Source organism: Podarcis vaucheri, assembly GCF_965113315.1.
Source record: "Podarcis vaucheri genome assembly, chromosome: 13".
Lineage (NCBI taxonomy): Eukaryota > Metazoa > Chordata > Lepidosauria > Squamata > Lacertidae > Podarcis > Podarcis vaucheri.
Genome location: NC_138751.1, coordinates 23,961,187 through 23,985,754, shown reverse-complemented (window position 1 = coordinate 23,985,754; position 24,568 = coordinate 23,961,187). Strand labels below are relative to the sequence as shown.

The following is a 24,568-nucleotide window of genomic DNA, read 5'->3' as shown; positions in this document are numbered from 1 at the left end:
ACCTTGTAAGTTTGGTAGCTGACAGCCTGGGTAAGGGCATTCTGTCTTTTCAAAATCTTTTTTTTTAGGGTGCCTCTCCACTACTTCAGAAAGCCTGCTAGACAGATACAACAAGAGCTGAAACTGGTGAGGTTTCTAGCACCGGCATTATGCAGCTTTTGGCAAATGCTGGAGTTGTACCTGTTCACACTGCTTTTGACACTGCAGATGTCTATTTTTAGGACGCACCTTATCTTTATAATTCTGTTTTAAATGGTTTTTCATATTGTATATGATTGTGTTTTAATACTATTGTAGTGTTTTAATAGTTGTAACCAACCCTGGGACTTTAGGGTAAAGGGTGGGTTATGTAATAGTAGTAGTATTATCATTATATCTCCACCTCCATCATTCAGCCTGGGCATTGAGGTCCTCCTCCAAGGGTCTTCTGCTGGTTCCCTCACTGTGAGAAGCAAAGTTACAGGGAAGCAGGCAGAGGGACTTCTCGGTAGTGGTGCCCTACCTGTGGAATGCCCTATGTTAAGATGTCAAGGAGACAAAGAACTATACAATATAGGCAGCCCTGTATTGGGAAGGTTTTAATGTTTGATGTTTTACTATGTTTTTATATATATGCTGTAAGCTGCCCAGAGTGGCTAGGGAAGCCCAGCCAGATGCGTAAGGTATATCACAAAATATTAGTAGTAGTAGTAGTAATAGTAAAAGGAGAAGAAATAGGAATAATCAAGCACCCATGCTTGAATTCACATGAGATCCTTAGCAACAGCATTTCCAATGATACATTTAAGTAGTATTGTATTAAAGAGATGGATATATGGTTTCATTTTGTTATTCCTATAACTCACACCCTACTGTTCAGATCAGGAGCAGAATTTAGAGAAACTAATAACGGTGGATTTCCAATAAACTGCATCTAAGAGAAAAATAAAAAGATGAAGATAGAACTCTTTCATATTTTCCTTTGCATTATATGTTCTTTACTATTTAGGTCAGGCCTCAGCACAATGATGTAGCATTTAGGGAAAAAGATGCAACCCAGTAAGCCAGCAGTGGAGCATAAGATGGAGAAGATCTCCACAGCCACCATGTATTTTCCTTTGGTGCTCAGATAGGTGGGAACAAAGGATAACCACACACTACAAAACAGCAACATGCTGAAAGTGATGAATTTGGCTTCATTGAAACTGTCAGGTAACTTCCTGGCTAGAAAAGCCACAATGAAACTGATAATGGCTAGAGAGCCCATATAGCCCAAAACACAGTAAAACATGGCAGCTGAATTCTCATTACAAACTAGTATGATTTCCCCATAGAATGAGTGTGGGTCTGTATCTGGAAATGGAGGAGCGGTACTTAACCAAAGAGTACAAACACCAGCTTGAATAAAAGTGGAGAGAAGGATAATAGAATTTGCTGTTCTTTTGCCAACCCATTTCCTCATTTTGGCACCTGGTTTGGTTGCCATGAAGGCCAGAACCACAGTGATGGTCTTTGCCAATACAGAAGAGAGGGCCAGAGAGAAGATGATGCCAAAAGCCGTTTGTCGGAGAGGGCAGGTTGCCTTTCCAGGCTGTCCGATGAAGAGCAGGGAACAGAGGAAACAAAGGAGGAGGGAAACAAGAAGGATGTAGGTGAGGTTCCGGTTGTTAGCTTTTACTATTGGACTCTCCTTGTGCTTCATAAAAATTCCAAGAACTGAAGCTGCGACAAAAGAGAGAGAAATAGCCATAATAAATAAGATGATCCCCAAATCTTCGTTGTAAGGTAGCTTATAATCCTTGGAATGCACTGAGTTTGGTTTTCATTGGCATATTGGTCTTCTGGACAATTGATGCAGCAATCCATGTCTTCAAAAATAAAAATTAAAGAAGAGGAAGAGTGATTTTAATATTCTCAAATGCAGAACAACATCTGTCTCAGAAAGTCTTAAAACCTGATGAGAAGTTTTGTTCTTTTACAATGATAAAAAGTTGTACTGTGTTGTTTTAAAAATATTTATTTAAAATTTAAAACACCATTATATTCGTGCAGTTTACATTCTCCTAAGAAATAAATACTAGATATCTTTTGTTATGAAAATGGCTTGATATTTCAATATATATTTTTTATTTTTGGGAGGGTCTAGCATTTTCTAAATTAGTTAATTTTATAATTTGTTTTTAAGGGGAGGATGGGAAGGCTGCTATGGGAGTAAGCCCTGGTCAGCAGAATGGCTGGGCCAGGTTTCAGTAGGGGAGTTTTATTGGGACATCTGATCACAGTGATCACAGGCAGGAGGAGTTGTCTGAGGGCCAGATCATGGCATTACCAAGGAGGTAGATTTAGTCATTATCTGAAGAATATTCTTACCTCTGGGTCTGACCAGAAGGATGCATGTATTAACAAAGGTGTCCCATATGACCTTAAAGTGGCACTGTGCAATGCCAGGTCAATGATTCACAAGACCACTGCCATCCAGGGCTGGGCAATGGTCCCTTACCAGAGTGGTACATACTCTAGTTATCACCCACTTGAATTACTGCAATGTGCTCTGTGTGGGTCTACCTTTGAAGGTGACTCGGAAACTACAACTAATCCAGAATGCAGCAGCTAGACTGGTGACTGGGAGTGGAATCTACATTGGATCCCAATACATTTCCAAGCAAAATTCAACATCTATATGGCCTCGGGGCTATATACCCAAAGGACCGTCTCCATCCTGGCTACTGAGGTTCAGTTTCACGGGCTTTCTGGTACGAAGTGAATTCACAGGGAACCAGGCAGGGGGCCTTCCTGGTAGAGGCACCTCCCATGTGGAATGCCATCCCATCAGATGTTATGGAAATATTTGACTTTTAGAAGACACCTGCAGCCCTGCATAGTGAGGTTTGTCATATTTGATTTTTTTTGTATTTTTAATATTTTGAATGGAGCCACCCAGAGTGGCTGGGGCAACCAAGTCGGATGGGTGGCATATAAATAATCATCGTATTGTTATTGTTGTTGTTTTTGCTATTATTCTGTCTCTCACCTTTCTTATTAGAGATCATCCCTTCTGGACACGGCACACAATCATAGCAGCAAAATTTTGCTCCTTCCTTCTTTTTTCTATTGTAGCCAGGATAGCAGTTGTCATTACACACAGAAACTGGTAGTACCTGCGCAGAAACATGATGGATGTTCAGAAATAATACGAAGAGGGGGAATTGTTTGTTTTTTAAGAATGGTAGGTTTGCAAATAGGGAAAGAAGGGAGCTTTAGTTCAACCAGCGTTATAGTTCTGTCCATCCACTGAAGCTATCGGTATAGGACTGAGCTTCAGGAGGAAACCATAAGTGAGGGTGGTATGTGATTCCATGTCTGAGCTATTTCTTTTTCTATATGGACATGATTTACCAATGAAATGACATTTATAAAGCCTAAACCTTTTCAGAGCTGCTCTCCCCACACCCAGTTAAACATGATTATCTAGAATAATACTCCTGAGGACAACCCTTTAAACTGTATCGCAGCTCTTATGCCCAGAACATAGACATAACTAGCAAGGTGAAAAAGGCCCCTTGTAATTGAGAATGAGTTTAGGAAGCATGAAGAAATTTCAGTGCTCTTTTTTTCAGTAAGTTGTACCAAAAACAATTGAATCTGCTTCACATGACATAACCCGGTTATATAGGAGCAATTCCATCAGCAATTTGCAGGGGTGTGTGTCTCAAGATATCCTGTTTATTAAAAAACTGAAAAAAATCCAATAAACTGGAAGATTCTCTGAAAAATGCAGGTAAAGATCAAAGAGATATCACTAGTATATTATTTCTTTAGAAAGAAAGGGGGTATCTTTAGAGTACCAGGCATATTTTAGTACCTAAAGAGGAGCCAGAAGAATGAACTGGTCTGATGAGCGTATTGTCATTATGTCTTACCTGATTAAAGCTTTGGTGCCAGACAATTTGGTCATCATGAATGGTTAACTCTTTGCCTTGAGGAGCCTGAGGATCTAGTGTTCCAACTTTTATTCTAACCACTGACGCATTCAGAAACATCATCCAATTTGTAACATCAAAGCCTGTTACTAATTCTCCATTGTCATCAAAACGTATTGTTTCTCCAACACTGTTATTGAACATGATGAGCTTTAGAAAGTGATGGATCTATATTCAAAGAGAATCCAAAGAAAGTAAGAACTAGGTTTTGGAATGATTTCAGTGAGCTTCACAAAGGGCTATCATACTAAGTTTTAATTCTGGACAGTATATGCTGTGATTCTATATTTGCATGGACAGGCGGAGTCCCCCCAACCCCAGGTGACCCCTGAGCAGAATACTGTCTCAAGACAACATGCTGTGGGATTAGAATTGGCCACAACTTTATTAAATTTCAGATGTAGGGGGACCTGGGCTCAGGCATGGAGCGTTTATTCTTCCTAGCCCCCAGCCGGGGATCTGGGAGACATCAGGGTTATCCAGAATGTGTGAGGATTGGGCTGGCTCTGGAGAACATATGTTCAAGCAGACAGCCCGCCCCCCGCTTCGCCTCCATTGGAGGAGAGAGCAATGACAACCTCTTGGCGTATGGCCAATGCCTCCCCTCAAGACCCCTTTAACGGGGAACTCTGGTATCACCGCCGCGGTCTCCTAGTTGTGTTCATTTGTCCCAATTTCAGCCTTCACTATTTTATAATGAAGCTAGCATTAATTACCCAAATGGATTCATAATCAAGAACAGCATAAAACAGAGAGAACACCGAAATATTTTGAGTGAATGGTTTCTTAAATCTTGGTTCATTAATGAGCTTGCCTAAAAGGAAGAGAGAGAGAGAGAGAGAGAGAGAGAAAGAGAGAGAGTGTTGTAATAACCTGCCATGGCTGCACTTTCTGAAACACCAATCTCCAATCTTCTAACAACCTTCTATGCTTCAGTCTCAATCTGTATAGGTTGTGCAAAGCATGTGCCATGGCATAGACAGCATTGTAGACACTGTAACTATGGCCAGTCATCTTCATTTCAAATAAAATACCGGGAATACTTTCCAGCTTCTCCTCCCCAGTGCATGTTTCCTTATAGGCTTCCTCCTGCTTCTTTAATGAACAGCTGAATGCCTGTTCCCAGAAGTCCTGGATAAATCCATCTCCTTTCACCTCAAAAGGCGTTATCTCCTTAATAAATTTTTGGAAGCCTGGTGGCTGATTTGAGTGAGCAGTGAAAGATATAGAACCATGGAAGGTTTGCATATCCCATGTCTTCTGAATGGTCACTGATGTGAAATCCCAGTGGGATGTAATAATCCACACTTTACCAAGAGGAGGCCATTCCATATAGGTTGCTAGGAAAAGAAATATCCTCACAATCTGAAAGGATGGAGGTTCTCCATATACAAAAAATATACTAGCTTTTTTCTCAAACATAACTTCATAATTTTTAAACTGCTTTAACATCAAGTCTACCATCCCCTCCACATAATCCCATTTTGGCATTCTTACTATGAAGGCATAACAGATTCCATTTTGAGCAAGCATTGGCATCATTGTCTGTAAAAACCTGTCCCCTTTGTCATCATTCACAGCACCAACCCCAACCCATTTCCATCCAAAATGCTGAAGTAATCTCACAACTCCCATTTGCTGGTAGGATTCAGTTGGGACCATTTGGTACAAAAAAGGGAATAGCATTTTGGATCCTTTTAATGGCAAAAATGATCCATACGTGAGCTGAAATAAAATGTATAAGAAATTTAGGGATTAATCTTTTCCCTTATGGAGTTGTACTGGATTGCATTTATCCAATTGTCATTCATGTATGTCAGCAAAAATGGTCATTTGGGTTTACAAATGCAAGCAAAAGACATTTCTGGAGTTTTGTATTTCTGGATCACAAGCCAGGCATTGGGCTGGAGTGGAATAAACTCAAGGAGAGTTCTGACTGATTCAGATAACTGAACTATTACTATCCAGAATAGAACTAGAGGGGCATGCCCAGCCATAGCAGCTGACGAACAGTAATTGAGTAAAGCTTTCAAAGTAACTGTGAGTCCACCTGCAGTTTTCATAATCAACTCAATTTAAACAATCTGCTTACCAAAATATCACCAGGAGCATGGTTAAAATTGCTTTCTTAAGAGCAAGATAATATGCCATATGTGCATGCTTCATACCCTCATACACACAGCTTACCTGTGGAGTTTTGTGGGTTGCTGAAATGAAAGCCATATTGACAGAGATCTCAGAGAAACATCCTCCAATGATAGCTATCAATTGGTTCTGCTTGTCACAACTGAAGTTGGGAACAAACATCTTTTGTGTGGAAAGCAGGCTCAGTGTGGCCTTATAAGTCATTCTTGCAGTCAAGTAGCTATTGAGGATGCGGATACCCAGAGAGACGTTTGGCAAGATGTTGGGATTCTCATTGATCTCTTTGACAGCAAATGCTAAGGCCAGGATGTGCTGGTAGTTCTTAGGCACTGAACTGTAATAAAGGTGGCAACAGTTTAATAAAATCACCACCACTATAACAAAAAAACATTTGTACTCTTCAGCATTTTTTATCCAAATGTTTCCAAGATGGTAGCAAACTTTAGAACCACTTTAGAAAATAATAGACTTAAAAATAATTGAGATCTGAAATAAGTTTTGTATACTGAAAGGGAGAGAAAACAGAAATTGTCTTACACTGGTTCATCAATCAAGATCTGTGTAGGCTGTTCCTTGAAATTGAGGCTATTATAGTTTAAGAAGACTTGGGAAACCATCTCCCCAATGATGAGGTCACCCGGTTGGTAAAATTCATGAGGAATAGGGAGGGGATCATCATATATGCTGCAGTTAATGGAATATTTCTTGCATACAGCATGAGACAGAAGTACAAGCAGCAACACCACCAGAAGCATGTTCCTGTTGAAAAAGTTTCACCTCCAAATCAACATTCTCATGTTTACATCTACAGCAGTATATGTAGCTATTTTCTTTTTACCTACAGAATGTATCTGATGGTATCTGTAAACCATCTCCCGGTTTTATATTCTATAATGGTTCTCTTTAATCAGTGTTTCCGAACAGCAACTCTGTTCATCTCCTCACTTTTCCCCTGTGTGAATTAAAACCTTCATATGTTCCTGTTCAAGTAGAAATATCAAAGGTTTTCATTGGTGTACAAATAAAGTAAGTGTAACACTGATGATTCTCCATGGGTTTGTCCAAAAGAATGTGAAATGCATTATTGTTAGGTAATGTTATGGTTCATAATGTGTTCATGTGCTTTTATTCATACCTAACCAAAGAGGTCAAGATTTGCCCAGAAAATATTTGGGAACGTGATTATTCAGTTGGCAAGAAGAAAGGATGAGGACAGGAATATTCACACTATACTTTTTGGCGCTTAAAATTGTGACAGAATCAGTTGACGAGAAACTTACTCTAACATGTGTAGGGGAAATAATCATAAAAGAAAATGACAGAGCCCTGCCTATGCCTATATTCAGTGCTCAAGAATACAAGGTATTTATATGTTCTTTTCCAGATTCTGATTGTTGATCTTGCTGAAGACATCTGTCCCTCCATTGTTTAAGAGGATGGTTGCCAGTAATTTTGACAATGATTGGTGTGATTAAAATCTCCCCTGTGTATTGGTGTTCCTTGAAGTTGTGCCATGAATAACAAAAGTACTACGTGTATTTTTCTACCTGAACTCTACAGCTATATTTTCTTTTCTGAGGGGTAACAAATGGCCAGTGGCACTTAGCCAGAAAGTTGTACACTCCTTTTGTCCAGGACTAGAGTTAACTTCCCACAAACAGACCATTCACTTAAAGGCCAGGAAATCTAAGTTACAGGTAGGTAGCCGTGTTAGTCTGCTGTAGTCGAAACAAAATTAAAAAAAATAAATCCTTCCAGTAGGACCTTAGAGACCAACTAAGTTTGTTATTGGTATGAACTTTCATGTGCATGCACACTTCTTCAGATATGTATCTAAAGAAGTGTGCATGCACACGAAAGCTCATTCCATCTCCACCATATCAAGCAGCTGGTCCCTTACCTTTCTCGCCCTGATCTGGCCACAGTGATCCATGCGATGGTCACCTCCAGTCTTGATTATTGTAACTTGCTCTACGCAGGGTGCCCTTGAAGGTGACCCAGAAACTCCAGCAGGTGCAGAATGCCGTGTCGAGGCTCCTTACGGGGACCTTGCCATGGGATCACATTCATTCAGTGCTTTATCAGCCGTACTGGTTCCTGGTGGAGTACAGGGTCAGGTTTTAGGTGCTGGTTTTGACCTTTAAAGCCCTATGTGGCCTAGGACCTTCGTACTATGGGACCGCCTCTCCTGGTATGCCCTGCGGAGGACCTTAAGCTCCACAAAATAACAACACTTTGGAGGTCCTGAGCCGCAAGGTGGTTAGGCTGGTTTCCACTAGGGCCAGGGTCTTTTCAGTACTTGCCCCGACTTGGTGGAATGCTCTGTCACAAGAGACCAGGGGCCTGCAGGATTTGACATCTTTCCGCAGGGCCTGCAAGACAAAGCTGGCCTTTGATTTGGAATCAGTCCAAATGTTTCCCTCCCCTTATGCTTTTGATTTATGGGCTACTGCTAAAATGAGGCTGCATTTTAAATTATATTTTAATCTGTATTTTAACGCATATTTTAATTAACTTTTTTTCTATTACGTTTTATTGTAATTTTATTGGTGTTAGCCTCCCTGAGCCCATTTCTGGCCTGGGAGGGCGGGGTATACATAAAATAAATAAATTATTATTATTTATTATTATTACCAATAACAAAATTAGTTGGTCTCTAAAGTGCTACAGGAAGGATTTTTTTTTATCTTGTTTCGACTATGGCAGACCAACATGGCTACCTATGTGTAACTAGAACTATGGAAGGCACCACATTGAGCTGCATGAAATAGAAGTCCATCAACCTGGTATCTGAAGAAGTGTGCGTGCACACGAAAGCTCATACCAATAACAAACTTAGTTGGTCTCTAATGTCTCTAAGGTGCTACTGGAAGGAATTTTTTTATTTTGTTATGAAATCTAAGGTTCAATGTTATCATGATGGGAATATCTTTTTCTGTTAGATCACTTCAAATTCTTGCTTGTCCCATTTATTGTCATACTACAATTTCTACAATTATTAACAGTATTTATTTATGTATGTTTGTTCATTTCTTCATCACATTTTATATACCACCTTTATCTTCCAAGGACCTTAACGCGGTGTACATAGTTTTCCTCCCCCCCATTTCATCCTCACAACAATCCTGTGAGTTAGGTTAGGCTATAAGATGGTGACTTCTCCAAGGTCCCCCAGTGAGCTTCATGGCTGAGTAGGGATTCAAACCCTGCTAGTTCCTAGTCCAACACTCTAACCTTTACACCACACTGTGTGCCAATTGCATAATGTCAGGAAGAAAGATTTTCAGTCCTAAATTTTGACTGTGTGTATGTTTCAACAAAGTTTCAATTCCTTGGGGTTTCACATAAATCATTCTATGCATTGATAAAAAATGAACACACATGGCTGCATGGGCCCAATTCAAAGTGCTAATTCTGACCTATATAGCCTTAGGACCACAATACCTCAAGGACCACCTATCTCTTTCTGAACCTACCTGGATCCTGTGATTATCATCTGAGGCCCTTCTTGTGCCACCTCCACAAAAGCTCTGCAGTGGTTCCTCATTTGTGGAATGCTCTTCCCAGGGTGGTTTGACTGATGCTTTCATTATACACCTTTAGTGTTCAATGAAAACATTATTTATCAAGCAGGTCTTGGACTGATTACCATCCTATAGCCTTTTAAATGTGTTTGTTGGAGGGGGTGAGGGTGGTGAGAGAGGAGGTTGTGTATCCATTATTGTTTTTATTATATGTATTGTGTTTTTATCTTGCAATTTTATGTTGTCAACTGCCCTGAGATCTACGAATGAAGGGTGGTATATAAATTTAATAATTCCAAGGTCACGGGATTATGAAATTGTAGAGCTGGAAGGAATCTTAGGTGTCATCTGGTCCAACCTCCTGCAAAGCAGGTCCATTGACTGTGCAGACCATGGGAGAGTATTGCAAAGGCAGGTGAGTACATTGCATGACATCAATTATTTGTCTGTGACAGATTGTTTGTCCACATGTACAAAGGGATGGGGAAGGATTTAGTTTGCTCTTTGAGTACTGGAAAATTGCCAGAATCTTGGAAAGCAGCATATATTACGTTCATTCTGAAACTGCTAACTCTCCAAGCATCACCTCTTCCAATATGAAGCGACCCAGACATAAGGTTCTTTTTAACGTGGCCCTCCTCTGGAGGGTGGCAACACAAGTATGGGCCTTTTCTGTGGTGGCTCCCCATTTGTGGATTGCTCTCCTTAGGGAGTCTCTCCTGGCACCATCAATATATATCTTTAGATACTAGGCAGTGGCATAGGAAGGTCAGGTGGTACCTGGTGCAGATAATTTCTTGTCACCCTGCCCACAACATTGTTTGTTTGTGGCATTTTTTTTGGCTGAAAAAAATGATTTTACCTAAAACTCCGCAGAAGCCTGCACCAGAGAATTATATATTTGGAAGGGACCTCTGAGGGTCATCTAGCCAAACCCCTGGGGCAATGCAGGAATCTCAATTAGACCACCCCTGACCGATGGCTATCTGTCTTCTGTTTTTCCCCTCAACCAGGACACACAACAACGGAGACTGGAGGTGGGGGGAAAAGATAAATTTTGACAATGGGTCAGATTTTTCAGGCGCCTGCAGGAACATCTTGAAGATTTTACACAAAGAGGAACCCCACACTGGTTTCCTCGCATGTTACATTACAGGCAGGGAGCCAGCTCAGACAGAGAGAAAGACATGGGGAAGGACAAAAGAGTACCAAAGTCCACTTAAAAAAATAAAAAATAAAAGTCTTGGGTCTAGGAATATTTTTCTGCAAAAGCATCAGACTGGTTGTCAAAAGTGTGAACTTCATTAATAGATCCTATTTAAAAGAATTGGTCAATTAGCCACTTTCGGGTGCAGCAGAGGCTTTTTGGACGGGGATTGGAGGCCAAAGGAGGTGCGCAGGACAGGCAGCGGCCTTGGCAGGCTTCCCAGCAGCCCAGAAAGTCGGCCTGAATTGAAATTTCAGCCTTCATGACATAGGAAAACAGCCAGGTAAACAGCTATTTTCATGGAGGTGGCTCAAGATATTAACTGATATACATGCAATTTCATATATAGCTATATAATCCTTAGTGTAATAAGATAAGACCTTTGGAGTAGGCATTTTTTAAAAAAATAAATAAATAAATTATGAACTGCCCTAGTAGGGCAGTAATTGTTCCTTTATAATTTGTCACCTTTTCTTATAACTCGCTCCCTACTGTTCAGATCAGGAGCAGAACTCAGAGAAACTAATAATGGTGAACTTCCAATAAAATGCATCTAAGAGAAGATGAAAAAATGAAGACAGAACTCTTTCATATTTTCCTTTGCATTATATGCTCTCTACTATTTAGGTCAGGCCTCAGCACAATGATGTAGCATTTAGGGAAAAAGATGCAACCCAGTAAGCCAGCAGTGGAGCATAAGATGGAGAAGATCTCCACAGCCACCATGTATTTTCCTTTGGTGCTCAGATAGGTGGGAACAAAAGATAACCACACACTACAAAACAGCAACATGCTGAAAGTGATGAATTTGGCTTCATTGAAACTGTCAGGTAACTTCCTGGCTAGAAAAGCCACAATGAAACTGATAATGGCTAGAAAGCCCATGTAGCCCAAAACACAGTAAAACATGGTAGCTGAATTCTCATTACAAACTAGTATGATTTCCCCATAGAATGAGTGTGGGTCTGTATCTGGGAATGGAGGAGCGGTACTTAACCAAAGAGTACAAACACCAACTTGAATAAAAGTGGAGAGAAGGATAATAGAATTTGCTGTTCTTTTGCCAACCCATTTCCTCATTTTGGCACCTGGTTTGGTTGCCATGAAGGCCAGAATCACAGTGATGGTCTTTGCCAATACAGAAGAGAGGGCCAAAGAGAAGATGATGCCAAAAGCTGTTTGTCGGAGAGGGCAGGTTGCCTTTCCAGGCTGTCCGATGAAGAGCAGGGAACAGAGGAAACAAAGGAGGAGGGAAACAAGAAGGATGTAGGTGAGGTTCCGGTTGTTAGCTTTTACTATTGGACTCTCCTTGTGCTTCATAAAAATTCCAAGAACTAAAGCTGCGACAACAGAGAGAGAAATAGCCATAATAAATAAGATGATCCCCAAATCTTCGTTGTAAGTAAGGTAGCTTATAATCCTTGGAATGCACTGAGTTTGGTTTTCATTGGCATACTGTTCTTCTGGACAATTTATGCAGGCATCCATATCTTCAAAAATAAAAAATTAAAGAACAGGAAGAGGGATTTTAATATTCTCAAATGCAGAACAACATCTATCTAAGAAGCCTTAAAACCTGATGAGAGGTTTTGTTCTTTTACAATAATAAACAGTTGTACTGTATTGTTTGAAAAATATTTATTTAAAATTTAAACCACCATTATATTCATGCAGTTTACATTCTCCTAAGAAATAAATACTAGATACCTTTTGTTATGAAAATGGCTGGATATTTCTATATATGTTTATTTATTTTTTTGACTAGTATTTTCTAAATTAGTTAATTTTATAATTTGTTTTTAAGGGGAGGATGGGAAGGCTGCTACGGGAGTAAGCCATGGTGAACAGAATGGCTGGGGCAGGTTTCAGTAGGGGAGTTTTATTGGGACATCTGATCACAGTGATCACAGGCAGGAGGAGTTGTCTGGGGGCAGATCATGGCATTACCAAGGAGGCAGGTTTAGTCATTATCTGAAGAATATTCTTGCCTCTGGGTCTGATCCTGACCAGAAGGATACATGTATAAACAAGGGTGTCCCATATGAAACCTAAAGTGGCACTGTGCAATGCCAGGTCGATGATTCACAAGGCCACTGCCATTCTGTCAAGCCCTATTCTGGAAGTTTTTAATGTTTGATGTATTTATCTTGTTTTTAATATGTTATTGGGAGCCGCCCAGAGTGGCTGGGGAAACCTATCCAGATGGGCGCGGTGAAAATAATAAATTAAGACAACTGCAGCCCTGCATAGTGAGGTTTGTCATATTTGATATTTTATTGTATTTTTAATATTTTAAAGGGAGTTAACTAGAGTGGTTGGGGCAACCCAGTTGGATGGGTGGCATATAAATAATAACCTTATTGTTATTGTTATTGCTATTATTCTGTCTCCCACCTTTCTTATCAGAGATCATTCCTTCTGGACACGGCACACAATCATAACAACAAATTTTTGCTCCCTCCTTCTTTTTCCTGTTGTAGCCAGGATAGCAGTTGTCATTACACACAGAAACTGGTAGTACCTGCACAGAAACATGATGGATGATGAGAAAAAATGGGTGGTGGTGGGGAGTTCAATAAGATGTAATAAAAACAATTGAATCTGCTTCATATGACATAACATGGTTATAGAGCAGCCATTTTGACAGCAATTTTTTTGGGGGGGGTCAGGGATTCTTGTTTTCTTTAAAAACTGAAATAATGCAATAAACTGGAAGATTCTCTGAAAAATCCATGTAAATTTCAAAGAGATATCACTACTCTGTTAATATGTCTTTAAAAAGAAAGGGAGGATCTTTAGTATCTAAAGAACTGGACTGATGAACATTTTGTCTCTTATATACTCACCTGATTAAAGCTTTGGTGCCAGACAATTTGGTCATCATGAATGGTTAACTCTTTGCCTTGAGGAGCCTGAGGATCTAGTGTTCCAACTTTTACTCTAACCACTGACGCATTCAGAAACATCATCCAATTTGTAACATCAAAGCCTGTTACTAATTCTCCACTGTCATCAAAATGTATTGTTTCTCCAACACTGTTATTGAACATGATGAGCTTTAGAAAGTGATGGATCTGTATTCAAAGAGAATCCAAAGACAGGGAGGACTAGGTCTTTGAAATGATTTCACTGAGCTTTACAAAGGCCTATCATACTACATTTATATTTGTTGTGACTCTATATTTCTAGTAGCCTTCATTTGTCCCAATTTTTACTTTCACTGTTATCATAATGAAACTAGCATTAACTATCCAAATGGATTCATAAATAAGAGCAGCATAAAACAGAAATAACACCAAAATATTTTACTTGAATGGTTTTTGAAATTTTGGTTCATTTATGAGCTTGCATAAAAGAGAGAGAGAGAAAGAAAGAAAGAGAGAGAGAGAGAGAAAGAAAGAAAGAAAGAAAGAAAGAAAGAAAGAAAGAAAGAAAGAAAGAAAGAAAGTTGTAATAACCTGCCATGGTTGCAGCTTCTGCAACACCAATCTCCAATCTTCTAACAACCTTCTATGCTTCAATCTCAATCTGTATATGTCATGCAAAGCAAGTGCCACGGCATAGACAGCATTGTAGACACTGTAACTATGGCCAGTCATCTTCATTTCAAACAAAATACCAGGAATGCTCTCCAGCTTCTCCTCCCCAGTGCATGTTTCCTTTTCATCTTCCTCCTGCTTCTTTAATGAACAGCTGAATGCCTGTTCCCAGAAGTCCTGGATAAATCCATCTCCATTCACCCCAAAAGGCGTTATCTCCTCAATAAACTTTTGAAAGCCTGGTGGCTGATTTGAGTGAGCAGTGAAAGATATGGAACCATGGAAGGTTTGCATATCCCACGTCTTCTGAATGGACACTGATGTGAAATCCCAGTGGGATGTAACAATCCACACTTTACCCAGAGGAGGCCATGACACATAGGATGTTGCAAATAGAAATATCCTTATACTCTGAAAAGATGGAGGTTCTCCATATACAAAGAATACATTGACATTTGTGTCAGTGAGAGCTTCATAGAGTTTCAAGTTTTCTAAAAGTATGTCAATCATATTCTGCACATAGCTCCATGTTGGCAGTCTTATTATGAAAGCATAACATATGCCATTCTGGGAAAGCATTGGCACCATTGTTTGTAAAAACTTGTCCCCTTTGTCATCATTCACAGCACCAACCCCAACCCATTTCCATCCAAAATGCTGAAGTAATCTCACAACTCCCATTTGCTGGTAGGATTCAGTTGGGACCATTTGGTACAGAAAAGGGAATAGCATTTTGGATCCTTTTAATGGCAAGAATGATCCGTAAAGGAGCTGAAATAAAATATATAAGAATATTGGAATTAATCTTGTCCCGTAAAATTATAGAGTTTTACTGGGTAGCATTTATCCAAGTTCCATACATGTATGCAAACAAACAAACAAACAAACAAACAAACAAACAAACAAACAAACATGTATGTCAACATTTGGGTTTACAAATGCAAGCAAAAGGAATTTATGGAGTTTTGTACTTCTAGATCACAAACCAGGCATTGGGCTGGAGTGGAATAAAATCAGGGAGCGTTCAGCCTGATTCAGATAACTGAACTATTACTGTCCAGAATAGGACTCGAGGGGCATGCCCAGACCTAGCAGCTGACAAACAGTAATTGAGTAAAGCTTTCAAAGTAACTGTGAGTCCACCTGCAGTTTCCATAATCAAGACTCAATTTAAACAATCTGCTTACCAAAATATCACTAGGAGTATGGTCAAAACTGCTTTCATAAGAGCAAGATACTATGCCATATGTGAACGCTACATACCGTCATACACACAGCTTACCTGTGGAGTTTTGTGGGTGGCTGAAATGAAAGCCATATTGACAGAGATCTCAGAGAAACATCCGCCAATGATAGCTATCAATTGGTTCTGCCTGTCACAACTGAAGTTGGGAACAAACTTCTTTTGTGTGGAAAGCAGGCTCAGTGTGGCCTTATAAGTCATTCTTGCAGTCAAGTAACTATTGAGGATGCGGATACCCAGAGAGACGTTTGGCAAGATGTTGGGATTCTCATTGATCTCTTTGACAGCAAATGCTAAGGCCAGGATGTGCTGGTAGTTCTTAGGCACTGAACTGTAATAAAGGTGACAACAGTTTAATAAAATCACCACCACTATAACAAAAATGCATTTGTACTCTTTAGCATTTTTTATCCAAATGTTTCCAAGATGGTGGGAAACTTTAGAACCACTTTAGAAAATAATAGACTTAAAAAGAATTGAGATTTAAAATACGTTTTGTATACTGAAAGGGAGAGAAAACAGAAATTGTCTTACACAGGCTCATCAACCCAGATCTGTGTAGGTTGTGCCTTGAAACTGAGGGTCTCATAGTTTAAGAAGACTTGGGAAACCATCTCCCCAATGATGAGGTCCCCTGGTTGGTAGAATTCATGAGGAATAGGGAGAGGATCATCATATATGCTGCAGTTAATGGAATACGTCTTGCATACAGCATGAGACAGAAGTACAAGCAGCAACACCACCAGAAGCATGATCCTGTCGAAAAAGTTTCACCTCCAAATGTACATTCTCATGTTTACATCTAAAGTGACAAAATCAGTTGATGGGAAACATGGTCCAACATGTATATGGAAAATAATCATAAAAGAAAATGACAGAGCCCTGCCTATGCCTATATTCAGTGATCAAGAGTACAAAGTATTTATATGTTTTTTTTTCATATTGTGATTGTTGATCTTGCTGAAAATATCTGTCACTCCACTGTGTAGGAGGATGGATACCAGTAATTTTGACAATGATTGGTGTGATTAAAATCTCCCTTGTGTACTGATGTTCCTTGAAGTTTTGCCCTGAATAACAAAAGTACTATGTGTATTTTTCTACCTAAACTCTACTGCTATATTTTCTTTTCTGAGGGGTAACAAATGGCCAGTGGCACTTAGCCAGAAAGCTGTACACTCCTTTTGTCCTGGAATTGAGTTAAATTCACATAACAGACCACTCACTTAAAGGCCAGCAAATCTAAGGTTCATTGTTAATATGATGGAAATATTTTTTTTTATCAGAACTCATCAATTTTTTTCCTTATTTATTGTTTTCGTTCCTATAATTTTTAAATTATTAACAGTATTTATTTATGCAATACCATATATGTCCGTTCATTTCTTCATCACATTTTATATACCACCTTTATCTTCCAAGGATCTCAACGTGGTGCACATATTTTTTCTCCCCCCATTTCATCCTACCCTGTGAGGTAGGTTAGGCTAAGGGATGGTAACTGCTCTAAGGTCCCCCAGTGAGTTTTATGGCTGAGTAGGGATTCGAACCCTGCTCTCACAGTTACTAGTCCAACACTCTAACCATTACACCACACTGTGTGCACATTGAAAAACTTCAGGAAGAAATGAAGAAAAATCTTCAGCCCAACGAGTTTATATATTCTAAATTTTGACTGTGTGCATGTTTCAACAATTCCTAGGGGTTTCACATAAACTATTCTATGCATTGACAAATGCACACATACTGTATGGTTGCATGGACCCAATTCAAAGTTCTAGTTTTGTCCTATAAAGCCTTAAATGGCTCAGGACCACAATACCTCAAGGACCACCTCTCCCTATATGAACCTACCTGGATTCCGTGATAATCATATGAGGCCCTTCTTCTTGTGCCACCTCCACAAAAGCTCCAGAGGGTGGCAACATGCGAACGAGCCTTTTCTGCAGTAGTTCCTCATTTGTGGAATGCTCTTCCTAGGATGGTTTGACTGATGCCTTCATTATACACCTTTAGTGTGTGATGAAAACATTCTTTTCAGCCAAGACTTGGACTGATTACCATCCTATAGCCTTTTAAATGTGTTTGTTGGAGGGGGTGCGGGTGGGGGGGAAGGGAGGTTGTGCTATTCATTATTGTTTTTATTATATGTATTGCGTTTTTATCTTGCAATTTCATGTCGTCAACTGCCCTGAGATCTACGGATGAAGGGTGGTATATAAATTTAATAAATGAATAATAAGCACCATCAATCAAGCTAGCCCACCCACTACCAGTGCCACACTCACCCACATCTTTTGCTCTAGCACAGCAAGCATTGGGATGAGTTCTATACATCTACAACTGTTTGTGTGTAGAGATTCCTCATGAAAGAAGGATTCCTGTAGGGAGAACCTCTAGCTGTCTAAAACTTTATATGCTTCTTCCACGGTCATAAAATCGTGGAATTGTAGAGTTGGAAGGAATCTTGGGTGTCATCTGGTCCAACCTCCTGCAAAACAGGTCCATTGACTGCGCAGACCATGGGGGAATATTGCAAAGGCAGTGGAGTACATTGCATGGCATCAGTGATTGGTAGTGACAGGTTGCTTGTCCCCATGATCCCACATGTACAAATGGATGGGGAAGGATTTAGGTTGCTCTTTACTGTAGAGCAGGAACGTGGATGGTGCTGTGGTCTAAACCACAGAGCCTAGGGTTGGCCGATCAGAAGGTCCGTGGTTCGAATCCCCGTAACGGGGTGAGCTCCGGTTGCTCAATCCCTGCTCCTGCCAACCTAGCAGTTTGAAAGCATGCCAAAGTGCAAGTAGATAAATAGGTACTGCTCTGGCAGGAAGGTAAACGGCATTTCCGTATGCTGTCTGTTTCGCCAGAAGCAGCTTAGTCATGACGGCCACATGACCCGGAAGCTGTCTACAGACAAACGCCGGCTCCCTCGGGCTATAGAACAAGATGAGCGCTGCAACCCCAGAGTTGTCCACGACTGGACCTAACAGTCAGGGGTACCTTTACCCTTTACCTTTATTGTAGAGCAAACAAGCTGGATTTAAATATCTGGGCCCTCTGAGTGCACCAGAATGTAGATATGCAGAATGTATGAACCAATCTGCACACAGCTCTGACAAAACTGTCCCATCTTGAGAAATTCTACCCCCCCAAAAAATGGTTTCCCTTACGTACTTGCCACCTTGTAAGCACAGTATTATTACTTTGATAAATGTATGGTATTTTAAAACTGATTTTCTTATTAAAAACAAACAAGCACATGCCTAAATGGAATTAAACAGAGCATGATTATGTGAAATGTTAACTGGGCATACATAAGTAGGTTTTTCAATCAAAATCCCTGTGTTCCTTCAATGTGTGCAGTAGTTCATATGAACTTCATAATTCCTTTGATTACGGAGCTTCTGCTTAATGATCACTGTGTGGGATTAGAAGAATATTATCTGAACCATGAGTAATGGACCAAGAACTATAACATCAACTCAGAGGATAAGCTTTTGGCTCCATCCTGTTTGAAATATGGCAAACCTAACAGAGGACACAATCTTGCTGCTCTTCTGCGACTGAGAGGAGAAGTCTCCTATGGAGCCATTTTCTTTCCAGCCAGCTGAAACAACTGGTGGCTGACTACAGTGAGGGCCCTTCAAAAATCATCCAGATCCCCTGAGGAAGTGGGACTTACTGCACTGCAATTAAGCCAACATCTGTAAGGCTTCACTTGGTGATAGGCCATCAGAGTTAATGGCTCACAAAGCTACCATATCAGAGTCTTAGGTGGTCTTAGTGCCTTAAACAGCTGACAGGACACTTTTGGAGCACACAGTGAACTTCATAGCAAAAGGCAGTTAGTGTTCCTTTCCTTTCTGGTTGGTTGTCCCCACCCACTTTTTGTTGCCACCTCAGTCTCGGTCCTCTCATCAAATCAAAAGCTCATCAAATGTCCCTTATGTCCCTCACAGCGGTGCCCAATAACCAAAAGGTACTCTGGTCATAAGCATTCCATGCAACACTTGTGTGTGTGTAGGGGGGGGGGAATTCTATGCCATTAGTATGTGGGCACAGGGTGGTATACAAATAAATAAAAAAATAAGAAATCTAAAGTTTTCTGCCATAGCAACACACACACAATGGAGAGATGGAAATATATTATTTCATTTTCTTTTCCATATCTGTTCCTCCCTACTGTTCAACTGAGGCCTCAGCACAAAGATGTAGCATTTAGGGTAAAGATGCAATCCAGTAATCCAGCATGTCTGAGGTGGGTTCAAGTCTATTCACAGGAATTAAATAGAGACGTCTGCACCCTTGCTTGAATTTTGTTGGGATCTCTACCAACACATTATCCCTCTGCCTCCCAGCCTCAATATAAATTAAAAACAAAGAGATGCACACATATATTTCATTTTATTTTCATCATGAGGTGTTCCCTGCTGTTCAGCTCAGGCCTCAGCAGAATAATGTAGCATTTGGGGGAAAATATGCAACCCAGTAATTCGGCACTGGAACATAAAATGGAGAAGATCTCCACAGCCACCATGTATTTTCCTTTGGTGCTTAGATAGGTTGGAACAAAGGACAGCCAAACACTGCAAAACACCAACATGCTGAAAGTGATGAACTTGGCTTCATTGAAACTGTCAGGCAACCTCCTGGCTAGAAAAGCCACAATGAAGCTGGTTATGGCTAGAAAACCCATGTAACCCAAGACACAATAAAACATGGTAACTGAACTTTCATTACATTCCAATATGATTTTTCCATGCAATGAGTGCATATCTGTATTTGGGAATGGAGGGGAAGTACTTAACCAAAGAGTACAAACCCCAGCTTGAAAAAAGGTGCAGGAAAGGACAATGGAATTTGCCAAACCTTTCCCTACCCATTTCCTAACTCTGGCACCTGGTTTAGTTGCCATAAATGCTAGAATTACAGTAACAGTCTTTGCCAACACTGAGGAAAGGGCCAAAGAGAAGATGACACCAAATGTAGTTTGTCGAAGAAGGCAGGTTACTGTTCCAGGTTGTCCAATGAAGAGCAAAGAACAGAGGAAGCAAAGAAGGAGGGAGGCCAGGAGGATGTAGGTGATGGTTTGGTTGTTGGCTTTGACTATGGGAGTGTCCCTGTGCTTCATAAAAATTCCAAGTACTGAAGTTGTGATGAAAGAGAAAGAAATAGCCAAAATAGTTAAGATGATCCCTAAATCTTCTTTGAAAGAGAGGTAGCTTAGAACTCTGGGAATGCATTGCGTTTGGTCCTTGTTAGGATACTGGTCTTCTGGACAATTGACACAGGAATCCATGTCTTTAAAAAAGGAAAAAAGGAAAAGTAAGAGTATTATTTCAAAATGTATAAGAAAATCAATTCTAAACATTAGTGAGAATACATCCTTTTGTGATCTTGCATTCATGCAATTCTTTTATCAGGCAGCCAAGGTATTGAAAGGTATTTGTTATGTGAATTAACACTACATCCATTCAGTGGGTGCACACCTTCTGACCAAAACATAATAGATAATATTTTACTTTATGGAAATTTATTGATATACCAGGAAATTATGTCTCTTACCCTTTTGGTGAGAGATCATCCCTTCTGGACATGGGGCACAATCACAGCAGCAAAATTTCTCCCCCTCCTTCTTTTTCCTTCTGTAGCCAGGATTGCAGTTGTCATTGCATACAGAAACTGGCAATATCTGTGCAGAAATATTATGGATGATTATAAATGAGAGAGGTTTTGTTTCTTTTTTAAAAAGAGTGGCAGTTCTGCAAATAGCGTGTCACTTCTGTGTAATAGATTACATAGTCTGATAGTACTGCTGTTATAGGCTTCAGCTTCAAAGGGGAAAAAACGTACATAAGTGGTGTTGGGTGTGCTCTCATATTTGAATCATTTTTCTTCTTGACTAAGATGAATCTCCCTGCCCCAAATAATAATAAATTTAAAGTCTAAATCTTTGCAGACCTGTTCTCTCCACACTGAGTTAGAATTAAACTTGATTAACCAGTTATAATTAACTGTTAGAATTAAACTTGATTAACCAGTTTAAAGGCTTGATTACAAAGATTAATGCTTCAACCATGAAGATAGCTGTTCTTGTGCCCAGATCTTAGGAAAAATCAGCAAGATGATAAAAGTTGCTTGCAGTAAGAACTAGTTTTTTTTTTTAAAGAATGGCAGGCCTGTAAATAGTGTGCCAACTCTAGGGGGCCGAGGGATCTTCATCCCCCTCAATATTTCTTTGAAGAGGACCCAGCAGAGATCCTGGTTTTCTTTCCCCCATAAGACATTTAGAGATGGATCATGAGGTCAGAGTAAACTGAGATTTCCAGAACTATGGAAAGAAAGGAATGATCTATATAGTTGTTGTTGTTGTTGTTGCTGTTGTTGTTGTTGAAAAATAATGTTCTCCAGCATAAATCAGTACCTGCACAGAAGGTGGAGTGATAAACTGGCCTAATGAACATTTTTTTGGCATATAATCTTAATTATTTCCCACTTTCTCTCACCTGATTAAAACATTGGTGCCAGACAATTTGGTCTTCATGAATCAATAACTCTTTGCCTGGAAGAGCCTGAGGATCCAATCTTCCAACGCTGACTCTGACGACTGAGCCATTGGGGAACATCATCCAGTTTGTAATATCAAAACTTGAAACTAATTCTCCATCGTCATCAAAGAGTATTGTTTCTCCAACACTATTATTGAATATGATATGCCTTAGAAAGTCATGAACCTACATTGAAAGACAATATAAAGAAAGAGATAATTAGGTCTTGGAGCGACTCCAATGAGTTTCACAAAGCCCTATGTATGTTTTGTTTTATTTCTGGACAATATATGTGATTACTCTTTATTTCTCGCTGGTAATATTCTTAACTTGTCACAATATCAAAAATCAGGATTTTACACTGAAGCTGTCGTTTATTATCCAAACAGATTAATAGCACCTAAAGTTTATTTACTTCTGGGTCATACATTAAATTGTAGTTACCTGCCATGGTTGCACATTTTGAAATACCAGTCTCTGATTTCCTGACAACCTTCTTTGCTTCAATCTCAACCTATATATGCCATGCAAAGCATGTGCCATGGCATAGAGCAGTGTTTCCCAACCACTGTTCCGTGGCACACTAGTGTGCCGCGAGATGTTGCCTGGTGTGCCGCGGGAAAAATTAAAAAATTCGAAAGATTTTTTTTTTTAAAAAAGTCAACTTTTCGATTGGGGCGCCGTCACTAGATGACCCCTGGGATTCCCTCCCTCCCTCTCTGCGCCTCCCTCCTCCTCCTCCTCCTCCGGGGAGGCCCTTCCTGGCTCTCGGCCAAGGCTTGGCGGCTGCCACTCACTCACTCGCTCGTTCGCCCACCCGTCCCTCCATCCCTGCACCCGGCCTCTTCCCCTCCGTCCCCGGCGCGGGGGCTGCCGGGATCCGTAGTCCCCTCGCCCTTGGGCTCCGCGCCCGCGCGGGGTGCGCAAGCTACGTTTCCCAGCGTGGCCTGGTGGGCCGGGCGTTTTGTTTGAAGTGCTCTTCTCCCGGCCATGGAATGAGCGCAGCGGCGGCGGCCGGGCAGGCAGGGGCTCTTCCGCGCAGACCCTGCGCAGCCTGCCTGCGCCCCCGCGGAGATCGGGTGGCAGGATGGAGCCCGGGGATCCCCGCGGAGGCGGAGCGGCGGAGGCAGAGGCTGCCCCCCAGGTAGGGCTGCGTCGGGGGGGGGTATTTTTGCAATGCTGCATCCGCGCCGGAGGGGACGCATCAGACCGCGGGGAGACCCCTTGGCGGGCGTGCAAGGCAATGCATGCGTGCAGGCGTTGCATGGAGTGCAGTGCAATGCAATGGCAACGCAGCACCCTGCATGCATGCATGCAACTTCCACCGGCGCTCTGGACTTGGCAGGTGAGGGGGGTCCCCAGTGGGCGGCAGAGAGAGCCGGGAGGGCGAAGGGGAGCCGGGGGGGGAGCAGCGCTGCTCCCCGAGCCGAGCCCGGGGGGAAACTTCGGCGTCGTTGCGCCGGGTGTTGGAAGCAGAGGCTGGCAGGGGCCCCTCACCAGCAAAACCTGGTCGCCTCTCATATATTTCGTGCATTGCATTCATCGCCCGCTTTCTCCTCCAAGGAGCTCCCGGGGGGGCGCGTGGTTCTCCCCGTGTTATCCTCGCAACAACAGCCCTGCGAGGTGGGTCAGGCGAGTGGCCCAAGGGAGCACCCAGGGATTGTCCTGGCCAGGTGGGGTGATTTGAACCCTGCTCTCTGCCCGGTCTTCGTCCTCATTTAGCCCCCACATGTGCATGACTGAGGTTTTCCCCCCTCGTCTTGGCTATGGTGTGAGTCTGTGCTGTTAATTAATGGGGTTCTGCCTTCGGAGAAGATGAGCCAGCCCTCAAGGAGGTGATTATGTAATTTGCTAGCAATTCATGTCCCTCCCGGCGTGACGCTGCGCGCTGACGTCACGGGGCTGTAATGGTGGTGTGCCTCGAGATTTTTTTCATGAAACAAGTGTGCCTTTGCCCAAAAAAGGTTGGGAAACACTGGCATAGAGAGCATTGTAGACACTGTAACTATGGCCAGTCATCTTCATTTCAAACAAAATACCAGGAATGCTCTCCAGCTTCTCCTCCCCATTACATGTTTCCTTTTCATCTTCCTCCTGCTTCTTTAATGAACAGCTGAATGCCTGTTCCCAGAAGTCCTGGATAAATCCATCTCCTTTCACTCCAAAAGGTGTTAACCCCTCAATAAACTTTTGAAAGCCTGGTGGCTGATTTGAGTGAGCGGTGAAAGATATGGAACCATGGAAGGTTTGCATATCCCATGTCTTTTGAAAGGACACCGAGGTGAAATCCCAGTGGGATGTAACAATCCACACTTTACCAAGAGGAGGCCATTCCATACTGAATGCTACAAAAAGAAATATCCTCACAACCTGAAAAGATGGAGGTTCACCATATAT

At 41.3% G+C, this 24,568-nt stretch overlaps 1 protein-coding gene and 1 pseudogene across 2 annotated transcripts; both read right to left on the bottom strand.

The window, feature by feature from the left end:
* Positions 1–949: 949 nt before the first annotated feature.
* Positions 950–6,308, bottom strand: LOC309516533 (vomeronasal type-2 receptor 26-like; annotated as a pseudogene). The gene is made up of 5 exons: positions 6,147–6,308; positions 4,833–5,684; positions 3,900–4,127; positions 3,011–3,137; positions 950–1,847 (listed from the first exon to the last, which is right to left on the bottom strand). The product of its transcript is annotated as a vomeronasal type-2 receptor 26-like (transcript).
* Positions 6,309–11,423: 5,115 nt separating this feature from the next.
* On the bottom strand, positions 11,424–17,545 carry LOC309516532 (vomeronasal type-2 receptor 26-like; the record flags this gene model as incomplete). The annotated part of the gene is made up of 6 exons (XM_082195294.1): positions 11,424–12,325; positions 13,230–13,356; positions 13,682–13,909; positions 14,294–15,145; positions 15,657–15,834; positions 17,472–17,545. 6 exons carry the CDS (start codon positions 17,543–17,545, stop codon positions 11,424–11,426), a joined length of 2,361 nt encoding a protein of 786 aa, XP_082051420.1.
* Between the last annotated feature and the right edge of the window lie 7,023 nt (positions 17,546–24,568).